The 13,182-nt window shown below is 37.3% G+C and overlaps 1 protein-coding gene across 1 annotated transcript in view; it reads right to left on the bottom strand.

Moving 5' to 3' along the window:
* The window catches only part of DLK1 (delta like non-canonical Notch ligand 1), a 22,724-nt gene extending 11,627 nt beyond the window's left edge, over positions 1-11,097 (bottom strand). Inside the window, exons 1-2 of the mRNA XM_029964147.1 lie at positions 11,076-11,097; positions 10,059-10,142 (exon numbers count right to left, since the gene is read on the bottom strand). Coding sequence (XP_029820007.1) covers positions 10,059-10,142; positions 11,076-11,097 — 106 coding nt within the window. The remainder of the gene's footprint in view (positions 1-10,058; positions 10,143-11,075) is intronic.
* Positions 11,098-13,182: the final 2,085 nt, after the last annotated feature.

The following is a 13,182-nucleotide window of genomic DNA, read 5'->3' as shown; positions in this document are numbered from 1 at the left end:
CTTGCGCTCCTGAGGAGTCCTATAAGGGCGCGGGAGAAGGGAGGTCTGCTGGCGGGGAGGAGTGTTAAGCACGCCTCTAGTCTCCTTAAAACTTAACTCCGGCTGTCCGCACAGAGCTAATTTGGGGCTTGTCTTCAGAAGTCTGAACGCTTCTCTCCTTAGTCATTCGCATCAGAGCTCCAACTCTATCGGAAAAGACCCAGCAAAAAAGCATGGAAGGTGAAATATTGTGTGTTCCTGAGGCTTGAGAGTTAAAAAAAGATCCCACCAAAGCACCTCAAATTCTACCTTCAGCAGTCACAGAACAGATCAAGAAGAAACATTAGTTCCACCACAAGGCAATTTAAATTCTCCATTTTATTCTGTAGCTTTCGCTTTTATATCTCTTTATTCTTCCTTTGCGCTGTCCCTTAAGGAAATAGACTGGGTATTTCTTTTCTTTGTATTCTTTCTTGTTCTTTGTTTTCTTCTTTTAAAGAAGTTCTGCTGGTTTTTAGGATTCCTGAGGGGCCTGTTTTCTGCCTGCAGATGCAGTGCTTTCTTCCACCAGACCTCATTTACTAATTTGTCTGCTTTTATGTGAAGCAACTAGAGATCCTTATAATATGGTAAAAAAACCCCCTACACAGACATCTGCTTTTCCTCTAGAAATTACAGTGGGCTAATTCAAGATTACCTGCCTGAAAATATACACATTGGAAAGCACACATTAGCTTCAGATAGTCTATTTACTTCTACTTCAAGACAATGATGTCACTTAGGTTGAAAACGTTTTCTGCTAGTAATGCTGCCTTTTAGTTTTAACTGAGAATGGAGGAAGTGAAGGCCAGAAAAAGGAAGAGCAGAAAACGAGGGATAGGTTAAAGACAAGACTTAGGAGTAAAGTTTGAGAGGCAGATACTGCTTCTTCAGAGCTCTCCAAAAGTTTTGGTATCTGAGATAAGCTGTGCCTGTCTGACTCTATGGGCACAGATTGTCTCCATGGGTTCCCAGCTTATCTTGCTTTCCTTTTACTACTGAAACACTACTTTGCCTCACAGCTTTTGCTGTAGCTCACCAGGCCAAGCTTTGCCGGGGTATGGTCAATGACACCCTACAGAACTGAAAACGTGCAGTGGTAATGATGACTGATTAATCCTTTACTCTGCCTTTCTGTGAGCCTGTGCTTTTGTAGGGTTAATATCAGCAGCTCTTTGTCAGTCTGTTCCCTTTGCTTTTATTCTGGCTTTCTTACTTATTTGTTTACACTCATGTTGTCATAGGTCCAAGGTTGCTTATTCCTCTCATAGGCCATAAGTTCTCTTCTTGCTGGTGTAGAAGCCTTGTTATGTTAGAGCTTCTCAGCATTTTTTGACCAAGAGATAACCTGGGTAGTTAAAATGGTTACCAGTATTCTGTTATTTCAGTGATATTTAGTGATATTCCTATATTAGTTTGACCAACTAGTCAAAGGAAGGGTTTAATCTTTCTGCTTTCTATCTTAAAAATTTCTCCTTGTATTCTTTTTTTACAAAACCTTAAGAGTAGAGAATCTGTAGAATTCATGGATTTTATCCATGCACTCATCAATGTCAAATTATGTGCTCTAATTTGCATTGTAAATAGATACTCTGATGACATATGATGACACATTTCTTCTATTTTCTGAGTTAACTATTGAATATCAGCTGTATTGTTCAAAAATGATATCTTACAAAATTCGTTAGGAAAATCTTGTTCTCACGATGCTATGTATGATGTTGTAATGGGTATTGCAAACTTCAATTTTTGTGCTCTCTTCTTCTTGCTTTTTTTTTCATAGATACACTGGTAAGAAAAAATTGCCTATTTTTTTAGAATAACTCTACTTTTTACTCTTCCAATTCTCAGGGTGCCCCTTGGATTGCTGAAAATAGTAAAAATCTCAAATTTTCCATCTCTTCTATTTTCTTCAACTGTCATTTAAATAAAAAACTATTTCCATTTCCAATAAGTTGTAATCCTTTTTGTTTGAGTCTATCAGCTGGAACAGTCCAGATACTAATCCAAAAATAATTCCAAAACAGAATCCCTAGCATTCTGTAAATCCAGGGTAATTTTCTTCTCTCCCCTGCTTCCACCTGAGCAAACCTAACTGTAAATCATTTTTACTTAGCTTGTTTACTGCCAAAGCACTCTGATCTAAATCTTCATTGTCTTCACAATAGTTTTTGAAAATTATAGTAACTGTGTTTTAGCAGATGTTAGTGATTTCACTGAGAATAACCTTAATTTTTTTTTTTAACTTTTTTTTGGTCTTTGCATTAGAAATTGGAAAGGAAAGAATCTCATGCAATAGTTGCCTAGGTATGGAGATCATCCAAGGTGTTGCACTCATTTCTTCACCTGAAAATACTTGAGTGGTGAGCACAGACTGAGGAGTGCTGGTCTAGTGATCTCCTAACAGTCTGTGGTTCTTGGGAAACACAGTTTCATGGAAACCTTGGGATATTTCCTTTGGAACATTTTACAGGAATCAGGGTCATCAGGTCACCCAAGACACTGACAGCAACAACTGAATCCAGAAAAAAAGTCTTGATGGATCCTTGTCCAGAAACTAATACAATCTTTCATTTGTTCCAAGAAAATGCCCCACAATGATCCTGCCTTTTTTTGAACTAGAATAACGAACATGTTCAAGGACTGAGATAGTGGAAAAAGCAGACTGAGAATGAGAATTTTACTTGGGAAGAACTTCTTTTTGTACACTGAACAAAGAAACAGAGTTCCTCGACCTTCTTGTCAGCAACATGCAAGCAACTTGTCAAAGTCTGAAAATGCAAAAGCAGCAAGGAATTCTTGAAGTTCTGTTCTGGCTAAGAGTACTTGTACTCTCAACATCCTGTTTGCCTACTAATATAGCACCTTTTGACTGGAGAGAAGTTCAATCAAATTTTTGTTTCGTTGTTGCAAGAATCTAGACAAGGAGAATCTGCATCACTGATGAGAAACACAAAGCAAATAATTAGTATAACAGCTCCCAAAGGTCCCCACAAACTCTGATAGCTAGAATCTGAGGCTATCAGTGGAGTCACGTAGAAACCATATGTGAGACCTCCACATGAGGGGAAGAAATAACTGATTAACTACTCTAATACATATTGCAAAGAGAAAGGGAAATATATCTGTTAGAGGACAGCGCCACCTTCCCGGAAAAGTAGGGATATTTTGCAAATGATTGTATCAGAAACTCTAACATTATCGTGAGTGGAGAGTTTTATTCTTTATCCCTTGAAGTGATCTCATCAGCCATGAATATACACAGACACGAAGTTTTAGGCTCTGTTACCTGGTTTTACAAGTTTGTACTTCATACTGTACTCTGTGAGTAGTGCTGGTCATTAAGAAAGCTTATCAGACGCAGCTGGAGCTTAAGAAACTCTTTTTCTGTAAGGATGTCCCATCCTCATGTGTGCTGGGACCAGATGGGCTGAACCAGGCTTCCAGCTTGTTGGGGTTGAGCAGAATATCCTCCTTTCCCTCTAACCTCCTTGCCATGTCCCAGGTGCACAGTGGCATTTGTCCCCCCATGCCAGATTAACCTTTGTTGCCTCTGGCTCCTCAGTGAGCTGATTCAGTGCACTGTGCTGGCAGGTGACTGACAAGAAAAACATGAAATTATTTCTGCTGCCACTGTATCCTTTTCAAGAACATGTTTCCGTCCTCACAGAAAGCAACAGGTGGATGTCTTCAGACTTCAGTGGGAAGACAGGCATCTTGTCCATCACCGTCTGTATCAGAGTACATAAACCAAAATTTTTTTCTGCACAGAACAGATTTCACTGCACACAGAAGTTGCAACTATCAACAGTGAGCTAGAGATTGCCAAAGTATATTTTTTTTAGAATGGTAATTTTTCCCCACTGGAACGGTAGCCAGAATGTGTAGAGCTAAAATATACAGCAATAATTTACAGGAGTTAAAGCCAAACCCATTCCCTCTCCTAGTACTGAAAATCTTCATAGCCTCCCTCTCTAAGTATTGTCAAAGAAGTAGCTCAGTGCTATCTATCACCCAATTACTACAGCACAGAGAATTCTACCAGCTGTTTTGGAAAGTACATTACTGGAAATCTTGACTGCTATGAAGACTGAGGCAAAACTTTCATCACTAGGGCAGCTTTCCACCGTCTGTAGCAGTCTTGATCAAAAAATGAATGCAATTTTCCCCCTCTCTCAGTGTTAGGAATGCCAGAGATTTTGCTATCCCTGAGATCATAGCCCTTCTTTGATATCGTAAAGAAAGAGTCCTAAATGTAGAAACCTGAAATATTCAGTAAGATTCTGCATTCATGGTTAGTACTCTGACAGATGCATGAACCTAGCAATTAAAATACAGGGTCAAGAAACTACTACATAAAAAGCAAATCAAGGCAACAGGAAAAGACTTTATTCTTCTAGTAGTTTTTTTCCATCCTGCTACTCACAGCACAAAAGATGAGAAAGTGGAGGAGTATAGGCATAGAAAAAAATAAAATATATTCAGAAAATATGATTTTGTCACTAATGCAAACAAAAACGAAATCTTATCCAAAGCTGTTACAAAAAGAATACATATATATTTAAAGAAATCTAAGAAAAGATAATTTTCAAAGAGCAGGAAGATATTACTGTCATTTTATATAGCAGTAGTGGGCTGCCTATACTTGAAGTATAGAATAATGTAGACGGGTCCATTGAAGACAGTGGGAAAGTCATGGAAAGAATTTTTAGTACAAAGAGAGAGAAACTCTAAAACATATATGCATCATAATGTGTGAAAACAGGAAATTCAGAAATGCAAATACTTGTCATAGACAGAAATAATGGCCAGAACTTTACTTGGAAGAAAGATTAATTTAGGTTGAGTATATAGACATTTTCTTTTAACACTGAGGTTGATCAGACAGTATGACAATTTGTCACCAGAGTAGAGGCAAAATAATTAGATGCCTTTAAGGAAAGATTAAGTAAACTTAGAAGGAGACTAATATGAAACCAACATTGCTTGAAGCAGGTGTTTGAATTAGATTATCCAAGATGTCCCTTTCAAAGCCATCACTTACGGTCCTGCCATATATTTTGATCAGGCAAACATTCCCTTGCAAACTGATGTTAAAAAAGCCTGAATCTTACATATTTTTAAAAGGTGATTGACAATCTGACAGATGTTAATAGCAGCTAGGAAGTTTGTATCATAATATGTCCAATATATCCAACATGCTATACCAACTTGGAGATGCAGATAGTGTTCAGTTTTTAAATCACATCATCTTGTTATCTTTTATTTTTCTGCAGTGAAAGACTTGGTGCTGTGAATATAAATGTAGATTCTTAATAGTCAGCCAGTAAACAGAACATTTTTGTTGATATGTTAGTAGTATTGCATTTTCAAATATATTTTAAGTACTTTCCTGAGGCTAGAAAAATAATTTTACTTCCTACATAAAACATAACTAGATCTGAGACTACATTGCTGGACAGGGGCTGACTGTGTATACACAGGGGAGAAAGCAAGAGAGGGAGAAAAAATCTCTCTGTAAGACACTATGTTCTTATGGTTTTATGAATTGAGAGAATAAATTATTCTGTCTTCTGGCTGAAAGGATATTTATAAAGAAAAATGGACAACTCACTGTGAGACAGACATATATCAAAATGAATAGCTTAGTTTTACCTACATGGAATCTGAAATGATAAGAGAGCCATCAAAGATTACACATCAGAGAGAGGGGAATTCAACACTGAACCACCATTCAAGTCTATTGGAAAATTGTCCATATATGGATAATCCAGAAATAGAAAGCATGGCCATATATTTCTGAGTGTGTGTAGAATCTATTTAAATTTAGTCTGTATAATACATATTTCTCTCTATGATATATATATATGGAGATTGAACAGGAAAACAAACAGATATATGGGAAATATATAACAGAAAAATAAATGCACGAGGAAATATTTTTATAAAATTATCATTTATCAATAGAGGTGTTCTGACAATTTACAAAATTTTACACGCTGCAACCTCTAGTGTGTTCTGATGCTAACAGTTTCAACCTGAACTCTGATACTTAGAGATGCCTGCTGTTTTTAAAGCTTTGAACTGGCCCTGATGGAGGCTTTAGGTGGCAAAAAAATAAATAAAAAAAATCCACTCGCCTTTCTAGACTCATTACTACTGTCAGAACTCTATCTGCTATTCAGTCTTTGATTTTTGTCTTGATCTCAGCAGGATTTTTTGCAAGCTACAGAAGCAAGCTGTTATTTTCACTCTTAGTTCTCTCTCTGGTTTTGTGCCATTTTAAAGGAAAGATGCTGCGTTTATTTCCGTTTCATACAAACCCTAACAGATCCATTGTTGCTATTTATACACACTCACATATGGGTATTGTCTGCTGATTACCAGCAAAGTTTCCTGTGTTTCTGCTTTATTTGTCTTCTGACAAAGAAACCAGATCATTCCTCTACTCTGTGCTGTTTATTTGTTTGATTGGGTTTTGTTCAGCTTTTTCCAACGTATATGTTTATTTGCTTGAATTTCTGTTTAGGAGGGTTTTATATGCCTTTACTAATTCTAAAAATAAGGTGAACTTAACTCTGTTATAGTCCCATTTCACAGTTTCTTTTTAAGTTCCCCCTTCTTATCTTATAAACATTGCTATGCTGTACAATTCTTTCCTTTTCCATACTGTTTCTAAGTAGTTTGTCTGCTGCTGGTTTTTTTTAATGTGGTGTCTTATCATTATGGTTTTCAGTGCTCTTTTTAATGATATTGTTAAACTATATAATGGAACCTAAACTAAATTCTATTTGCATTATTATGGTTTCCTTGCATTTTTTCTAGATCTATTTAATTTTTATTTTGTTACAGGATATTATATAATCATTAGTTGAAAGTGATCAGTTTTGATGAAATTTCTGATGTTCTCTATCAATGCAGTGTTATTTCCTGGGAAAGGGACACATGAAACTGCCTCAAGACTACCATTCCAGTTGTAAATGTGAAGACAAGGTTTTATAACAATTGGTACCATAAAAATAATTATTTGAGAATTAAAAAGAACCCAAATGAGAACAAATATCTGATGGCAATAAAAAAGAAATCTATGCCAGAAGCAGTCCTTTTTGCCATAGCTAGAAGCTCTTTTCCTCAGTCTAGCATCAAGGCCAAGAAAAATAGAGATTGGCAAATATTCAACCCTTTATACACTAGTAATATCGAGAAAGTAATTTCCACAAAGATATGCAACCTATTTCCTTTGCTTTAGTTCATGTCTGAGGTCTGAGCTTCCCAGTTTTCTTCGTTCTAGCCTTATCTTGAATGAATTTGCAAGTGAAGGACAAATGTTTGTTAATAGTACCAAAATAATATATTTTAAATTGTTAACGCTGGTAAACACTTACAGTCAGGAAGCCTGACTTTTTACATAACAAAAAACATGACCTTTTGCCCTTTAATTCCAGTGTCAATTCTAAGATAACTTTGGAAATACAATTTTCAGTGAAAGATTCTAATGAAACAAATCAATTACTCCAGTAAGCTGATCCAGTACTCAGTATATTAATGTAGAATGCTCAGAATTAGGAATGATTTTATTAAGCATGGTTTGAGATTAAAATTAGAAATTAATTAAGCAAGAACACAGTTGTTGTGAAACACTTCCATTCCTTAGTGGTGAAGATTAAGCAAGGCGGCCAAGGCAAGACTGAGTTAGCTTACTTTTTCCAAATCAGATCTAACTCATAAGATTTTTGCAAATCATATAAAGACAAATAACTTGACAAGCAAGAATGTGTTTGCTGAGGTCCTGCTTTTGCACTAGTTTTTTGTTGGTTCCATTTCACAAATAGAAATGCTGAGGCACAGAGAAGGAAAGTAACTAGTTGGAATTCACATTCATGGCAAAGTCAGGTATGCATGGTCAGGTCTCCCACACCCTTCTTTCTTCTTCTTACTATATTGCCACCTTTGGAGTGAACCACAGATTCGAAAAGAGGAAGAAAGAAATTAGGAAAAAAAAAAGAAAAGGAGCTATTCAGAACAGGCCATATAAAAAAATGAAACTAAATACAGAATTCCTTCGCATTCTGAATTTCCAGTGATGGCTATTGGCAAGGAAAATACTGGATCTTTGTGTCAGAAGTCGGCATGGTTTCAGTTCCCTCAACTGATATGAAATATGGATCATCTGCTGGAAGGTCTATGTGCTTATGTTCTTGAAACAGCGATATCTTTCTGTTTGTGTTTATAATCTTCTTTTCTGCTAGCATGAACTGTGCTAGCTATACATTGTTCGCTCTTGGAGGTCTTCTGTAAACTAATTAAATGTTTTATCTACATATTGTTTGTGAATGATGAACATGCACAAATATGACATTTCTCTTCCAAGTGCAATAATTATTCGGCATTTTGTTCAAAAGTGTGATTTTCCCATTATTCCCTTCCCATCTCCAAACAGAAACGTGTCATAAATCTTTTGAGTCCTGCTCTCTTGCATAATGCAATAACACTGAAGCTCTTGGTTTTCTGATGTAGTAATGTTCACCATTACTATCATGTAGATGTTGATGTAGTCTCCCTGTTTGTTCTATCTTATGACACTAATTTTTTAGATGTGATAAAGCAGTGGACGCAACAGGGCTTTGGGAACTGGAAACAGAGCAAAGAATCTATAATATATTACATGATCCCTTGCATTTTGCTATATGTAAAAGCCTCCAGTGACAAGGAGGAGAATAAACAGATATCCCCATAACTGCAGTTCTGGAAAGTAGTGGCAAGCAGGTCTGATATAAAAGACACAACAATGCTTTCAATTATGTTTGCATAAATGCAGAAGACTACTGATTTTTTTTTTGTATGACCACTGTATTTTATTATTATTTTTTAATCTGCTTGTATCTTTCTTATGTGTCTGTGTCTTATTTTTAATTTATAAATTCCTTAAGTCAAGGACTGTCTTTTTACATTGCATCGCTAAAATACCAGTGTCTGTGATGGGCTTCTAGTAAAATACTAAGATGATGTAATATTTGTGTTGCATTAAAGACCTTGCAACTGCAATCAGGACTGTAATCAGACTGCACAGGACCCTCTCTAAGTAGAGAGCTACACTCTTACTCACAAAGAATGTGAAAGAACGCAATAATGAAAGTAGGACAACAGACTACGACACAACCACGCCAAAATAACATGACCATGATGATTCAGGAGAGTTCACTACCCCTATAGGTCTGAGGGAGGGGGCTTTCTTATTGTTTCAACATTCGTTTGTGTCTGTTGCAGAAAGCAGGAGTACTTAAAAAACCTGTCCAATGTTATACTATTATGTTGTTTTTGAAGCTGAAAAGTCAAGCCCTCAACAGATGGGAAATGCAAGAATTAAGATCCGCGTGCAAACTTAATTTGGCTTTTTGTGATTATGCTTTCTAATTCCATCTGCAATCTCATCATTACATACTGTGTTTTTTCATAGCACATCCGCCTGATTGAGTACTCACTTTTTAAATAGGTTTTCAGTATTTTGTTTACTCATGTGGCTGCTGTACCTTATATTTCGCATTTTGCAAAACCTGTTCTAAAGACAGAATTGTCAAACTTTCTCTGAGACTTTTCATGCTGTTCGTATTAACATCCAACAGCTACACAAATAGAAATGAACATATTTTCAGAATACCTCTCTAACATAAGACAGTACTCGTACATCCATTTTGTATCCGAAGGACTGAGAAACAAAAGAAGTGAAAAAAGCTCAGTTCTTGCTTGTTCTGAGTTGCCAGTAGAAAACATTTTTCAGTGCATTTAGCACATTAGACATTCAAAGCACAGCTCTCAAAGACATGAAAGGCAATGGTGAAAGTGCAGCACCTTATCAATTCAGGCTCAAGTGAGAGACCCAGATAATGAGTAAAAGTAATTGCCACACATGAGTAGTTTGGCTCTACTGTCTTTCCTGGCATCGTAGGCAACATTATGGAGAGAGGAAGGGTGGAATATAATTCTGCAGAACATTTAAAGCAGAGGACAGTCTTTCTCCTCCTGCTTCCACAGCTTCTGACCTGTGGGCCTGTGGACTGTACAGCTCTCACAGCACAGTCGTGGTTCATTTTCACATGCTCTTCCATAAAACTGAGCCCCAATTCCTGTTGCAATAAAAGTGCATAACATTTAATTAAACCTTCCACTATAATAAAGTCATATGAGCGGGTTGGAAAAGATTGCACAGAGAAGTGCACGAAGTGCATTACTGCCGTTTTATGAGCTTCACGATGCTTTAAAAGTAGTGTGCGGGTAATATTCCTGCATTTTTCTTTTTTTAATGGCTTGTTTGTTTTTAAATCAGAAACAGGAGCAGAATATCCCACAGTGTGGTATCATCCTGGTGTCTTCATTGTTTGTTTGTGTGTTGGCAACTCCTAGAGCTACATAACAGAACTCTGCAGTTTGAAGCTAGTGGAGTAGCTCCTGGTCATGGCAAATAGTCATTCTTGCTGGGGCAATGAGAGCCTTTGCTAAGGAGTTTTACACATATTTGCCAAGAGCAAGAGTGTTCAAGGCCAGTTGGATGGGGCTTTTTGATGGTCTAGTGGAAACCATCACTGCCCATGGAAGGGGGTAAGAACTAGATGATATTTAAGGTCTCTATGAACTCAAATCATTTGATGACTCTATGATTCTGCTCATCATCTTAAACTCATCTTCTCATCTAGTAGTCTTGGTTTTCCTCTTGATCCAGCTCCCATCTCAAGAGTCTGCTTATCTTTTTCAGACTCTCTCAGTCTCATCCTCCCTTTGGGGAACACTGCACTCTGGTCTCTTGCCTGCAACATGCACAGTATAAACAATATCTGTTGGGGTCTTATCTGGTAAACATTAAGAATTCTTTGTTGAGATGTGTGGATGGCAATTTTTTCAGGGATTATATCTTATTTGGAAAAGAGCAGATATTCATAAGGAGAACAGGAAGCATGCCCTGAAGGGAACTGCAGCATATTCTGATAAACTGCATATCCCTTCTCTGTACCATGAGGATAGCATAAAATGTGGGAAAATTGTTTAAGTTTTTTTTAAATTACCATAATTTTGGCCCAGGTCCATGTCAACTCTATCTTAAATCTTGGAAACTTTTTATGAATTTTGGCTGACAATAATTACGTAAACTTCAAGAAAATAACTTCTTCATCCAGATGTCTGGCACACACAATTCCATCTGGAATAGCTATGATTAAGTTCTCATCTGTCTGAAAACAAAACTCTATGATAGAAAGTATCTTGCAACGCAAAAGATAGGTGATAACGAAACAGTCCTACCAGAAGCTATGGAGGGTGGCAGGGTGGGTGTGAGCCTCTAGGACCACAGGAGTAGAAGATGAAGTGTCAAAAAGGGTTATTACAGAATACAGAAAAGAATGGGAATTCAGTGGGAATGAGGAAGGAGAACAAGACTGGAACAGTGAGGAAAGCACAAGACAGACATAGAAGAAAGCAGTGTTCAGCAGACATACCACTTCACAATCCTCTGAGGACTCCCTCATCCACTTGTCCTGCTACATCACCACATTGCCCAGTTATTCCACCACAAGACTTGGCTCAGCCATCCCCACTTTACTGTCATTGTTTTAGTGGCATGTTTCTCTATATTATCTAATGATATGTAGTGTAGGAGAAAAGATCATCAGTGTTTCCTGGGAATTGATTTCCCTCCCAAGACCTTGTGTTTACCTGCTGAGCTCATGGACCAATGCATCTGCACATCACTGAGCAGGCACACAGGCCTAGTGCTTCAGCAAGAGGTACTGTACCCAGGGGCAGATTAGGAAAGGAACTTGACTCAGTCTCACAGAAGCTCAAAAACACATTCATGCTCATACTGTGATTTCTCTTACACACTACGCAACAATGGAACCGAGCAGGAGTGGGCTGACCCATTTGTTTGGTTGCCATGACAATGTGTTACCCAGTGCAGAACACTGCTCTGAGCAGCCTTGCTGCTTGGCTGCTGTGGGCTGATGATACTCTAAAAAAATAATGTAAGAGTCAGCCATTGTCATTGCACTGCACCGTATTGACCTCTGCAAGATGAGAGGTGCAGCTCATCTGAAGTGATAGAAGTTTCCTGCTCTGAGTATCGTGTTTATTAGAAAAGAAGGTTATGGGGTTTTTTCCTAAGAGGGATTGGATGAATGAGATGGGGATTTATTTATTTATTTGAAATTCTAAGAGGGGTAATTTAATTTCTAATGCTGCAAATAAAAGACATAAGGAAACACACAGTGGCTTATAGATGTAGGGGCAGAATGGTATTCACATTGCAGCAGAAAGCAAAATACTTTCTCTTGAGTAGAAGTTACTGAGATCTGTAAGCGGGTATGCATAGGAAACAAGTAAAGATATGCCTGAGGTCTGATTTAGAATGATGGATAAAGACTGTGTTTGACACAGATGAGAATAGGCAGCACTTGCTCTCCCTACCATGAGCAACTACCTCAGCTGGTGTAGAAAGGAAAAATACCTCCCCATCAGCTTATTATCATCCAGAATAAACTTGGATGTATTTCTTTAGAGAAATATTGGTTTCTCAAATACAGATATATGCCTCGAAGGGTTTTACTGAGTCTTTGAGGCATTTTCCATATTCCCCACTTAATGTTGCATCTTGCTCCAAGACAAAGATGACTTTTATCTTTAATTTTGTACTTTGTTGTAGAAGTGTTTGTGATACTATTATTATTACTATCATTGTTATTATGAGAATAATACTTTGTATTGCTGTACAACTTAGTTATTCAAAACAAAAATCTTGCTCTAACATACCAGGCTCTGTACCTACTTGTCTGTTTTTATTTAAACTTCTGTTTAAACTCATTCTTTTCAAAATACATGTCAGTGAGCAACAAGTATATAATGTGTCCCCCTAGATCAGATGTAATTTATTTATATTCTTCAGAAGATTCGGGAAAGTATATCCATTCCCTGTCACAGGGATGGCTGTGCTTTGCAAATCTCTAGTCCCTTAACAAGAGCAGCTCTTAGCAACAGGCAATTTCCCTGTGTAACACTGCTGGAGTGGATCCCCTCTCCCTCTGTTTATTTGCTGTTAACTGAACAAGTTTGGCTCTCCTTGGAATTTATGTTCAAATTGGCTCAAAAACAATGTCAAAACAAAGCGTGGCAAACACATTC

The sequence above is a fragment of the Manacus vitellinus genome, unplaced genomic scaffold, assembly GCF_001715985.3.
Source record: "Manacus vitellinus isolate BGI_N305 unplaced genomic scaffold, ASM171598v3 scaffold_6_pilon, whole genome shotgun sequence".
NCBI lineage: Eukaryota > Metazoa > Chordata > Aves > Passeriformes > Pipridae > Manacus > Manacus vitellinus.
Note: the sequence above shows the minus strand (reverse complement) of the source record. Positions and strands in the feature narration are given on the sequence as shown.